A 3,219-nucleotide genomic window follows, 5' to 3' on the forward strand; every position below is an offset into this window, starting at 1 on the left:
GCCCGGGGCAGAGCCCACGGGGGCACGGGTGGGGATGGCTGCGAGTGTGGAGGCACTCCGGTTCATCACCCCGGGTGAGCTTCGTCCTCTTCGTTATGGATATTGACCTCCTTAAAATGCAGCCGGCTCTGCCTGACGAGGCATCGAACGAGTAAATACATGGAAAGTACGAGGCAGTGATGACCCACGTCACGCGAAAGGAACGAAATGAGTGAATTAAAAGAAGGATTTCTTTATAAACACAGTCCACCGAGTCAGCTGATCAATTTAATTAGAAGTTTTAGCATAAGGCGTGTCCTGGCTTGTGCTGAGGCAGTTAGATGCCCAAATGAAAGGGGTAGTTAAGATTTTGTCCCTAGTTAACTAGTTAAGATCTAGTCACTGGCAAAACACTTCTAGGAGGTACGTGCAGAAGTACTTGAATTTCGGATGCTCTGAGTTTTATGCTGAGGTTTGTGTGGGGCTGTCTGCCCTCCCCGCCCGGCAGCAAAGGGAGGAGAAACGCAACGGGGCACTAACACGTGTGCGGGACAGTGTTGGCCACCCTCTGCGACAGAGCAGGGGACGGAGGGGCAGGGACTCCCCGAGGAGCAGCATTTCTGGCAGTACCTAAACGCAGCCTGTCCTACAGCCAAACAAAACCCCTGAGTCCCACTCTTTTTCCCCACCGATTTACACAAACCCACCGGTGTGATTTCCTTCCGCTCCCACAGGTTCATCTGGTGGACAGGAACGGCGTGGGCTTCTGCGGCGCGTCCATCATCAGCGAGAAATGGGTAGTGACGGCAGCGCACTGCCTGCAGCCGGGTGACGATGTCACTGCCGTGGCAGGTGAGCGCCTCGGGCAGCATCGGGCCAGCGCAGGCGAGGGACGGGGGACAGGGCTTGCACTGGCCAGGCACAAGGCATTGCGCAGAAAACCCTGGGACCCACGCCACCACGATGGGCAGCGACGCAGCACAAGCTGCTTTAGGGCACCGAGGCCCCAGCTTGCAGCGTTTTGGCAGCCTGGTCTCTGCAGGTCCCACCGCCTCCAGTGGGAGCGGTGAGCTGGGTCTGGCCTTGGTCCCAAAGCCACAGAGCTGCTGGACCGTGTTGCAAACGCAGCTCAACCTGACCGCAGGCAATCGTCTCACCTCAGCCAGAGAGAACCCCAGGCTGCTTAAAAGGCCGGTGGGCTTCACTTAAGATGCTGCTTCATGAGCTGGTGGGATGGATTTTTATCTCTACTAGCCACATAGGACCTCACTAGGGATTTCTGCCCTTCTTGGGCGGTCACACTAAGTTTTCACACAACTCTCAGAGAATGGATTCGTGTAGCTGGTGCAAGAGGGGCACCAGCAATCTGACTAACTCCTTGCAAGGAGATGACTACTTTTTCTCCTAACTTCTTTAGAATTAAATAGAATTTATGGATTGAAGTAGAGAAACCAGGCTGGCATGTGGAAAGCGTGCTTCTACAGCAGGGTCCCTGGGGAGTTAAGCAGGGGCAATGTGGCCAGACTGCACAGCAAGTGATGCTGCTACTTTACAAAACAAATGTATCATCTCTGCTTGAAAAATGGTGCTTCCCCCCGACTTTTGGTACCCAGCTCTTCCAGACTGCTGATAACTCGGCGTGGGGCCTTGGCAAGCGTCGCGGTGCCATGTTTCACAGCTGTGGCAGAATCAGCTTCCCCAAATTATTTGTTTCTCCCCTGAATGAATATCTAGTATAGGAGGGTTACACTGATAGGTACAGGAGGGGAATGCTGGTGTGGTTGATAATTGCTACAAGCAGCACTGAAAGGAGGCAGGAAAGAATCATGCTTTCTGTTTAAACACTATGAAATGTATTGGTGACAAAAATGAGATTTTACCTGAGCTTTGAAACACTGAGTTTATACCTAGAGGAACAAGCTCATCAAGAGGGCTCCAGCTGCATCCTCATCGTCCATGTTAACACGGCCGAGCTGCTGGGTGTGCCTGGCCAGACCCTGGAGACTGAGCACTGTGGGGCTGGGCACCACCTGCCCAGCGCTGGCAGGATGAGGCTTGCAGCTTGCACACAGCATTTTTTGCTAGCTACTTTCAGACAGTTTTGCTTGAGAGCCCAGCACAAAGCCCAGCCTTATACCCACTAACGTGAGAAAGTACAAAATGCCCAGTGCAAAAGCACTCTTACCCCCCCAGAAAAGCACATTTCCACCTGGACAGAGGTTTGCATTTGCTGCATCTGCATGCAAACTGCCTCTCCTTTGAGGCTCTCTCCTGCCTGTCACACACCCCGCCATTTAGGATACGTTATCAGCCAGGTCCCCTCACGCCACCTTCACACCGCTCTGCAGCACCGTGGGGTTTCCAGGGCAGGATTTTGGACAGGCAGCAAGTCAAGAAAGCAAAACATAATTTTGCAGGGCTTCAGGGACTATCGGATTTGTGCCTGCACCATGGACACTGCATGGGCAACATCTGATTCCTGCATGTCCATTCATATTAAATATTCAGCTTTGTATATAGCATCCTAGGAGGCCCAAAAATCGATAGCAGGGGGTGGAAGAAGCATTCCCCTCCCCTGTCCTTCTTCGCCTCTCCACTTTCATCCCTGAAGCATATTTTCAGGTCCTCAGCAATAGTAAGCAGCTGTAGCATAAGAAAAACCCTCTCAAAGTCTCCCCCACATCTGTCTTACGTTTACACTGTAGCAACACAGCCTGCGAGGAAGCTGACATTCACACTCTGCTGCAAAACAACCCTCTCAGAGCACATCAGCAGCACCAGCCAACAAACCCGCCTTCGTCAGGCGCCAGCATTAACGTGAACACAGAAAGCCGCCTCACCTCTCTCGCTGGGCTCCGTGCCGCTCCTCGCAGGCAGACGCAGCAGACGCAGGACACTGCCAGGGCCAGGAGTGCTGCAGATATTGTTTAGAGGAGATCGTATATTCTGGAGATTACAGCAAAGCATGTAGAAATACCGCAGCAGGGGTTAAATGTACCCTGCGCCTCTTGGGCTGCGAGAAAGCAAGCGGGAAAAGTCATCCTGCTCTCGAGCCTTCAGCACAGCCAGTTCACAGGCAGGAGAGGGGATTCGGCTACAGACAGACCCAAACGCTGCCCGTTCGCCGACCCGAGACCACAGAACATTTTCCCTTCCCTCTACCTGTTACACAAGCCGGGAGGGGAGGTAATAGGCTGCCGGCAACTCAATCACCGGAGCCTGAAGCTGCCGGCAGCACCC

At 53.4% G+C, this 3,219-nt stretch overlaps 1 protein-coding gene across 1 annotated transcript in view; it reads left to right on the top strand.

Annotated features, from left to right (window-relative positions):
* Positions 1-631: 631 nt before the first annotated feature.
* LOC104080271 (coagulation factor IX-like) overlaps positions 632-3,219 on the top strand; it is a gene marked incomplete at its 5' end in the record, with an annotated part of 3,755 nt that continues 1,167 nt past the window's right edge. Inside the window, one exon of the mRNA XM_009582606.1 lies at positions 632-831. Within this exon, the coding sequence (XP_009580901.1) occupies positions 632-831 (200 nt within the window). The remainder of the gene's footprint in view (positions 832-3,219) is intronic.

This window comes from Fulmarus glacialis, unplaced genomic scaffold (assembly GCF_000690835.1).
Source record: "Fulmarus glacialis isolate BGI_N327 unplaced genomic scaffold, ASM69083v1 scaffold41167, whole genome shotgun sequence".
NCBI classification, from domain to species: Eukaryota; Metazoa; Chordata; class Aves; order Procellariiformes; family Procellariidae; genus Fulmarus; species Fulmarus glacialis.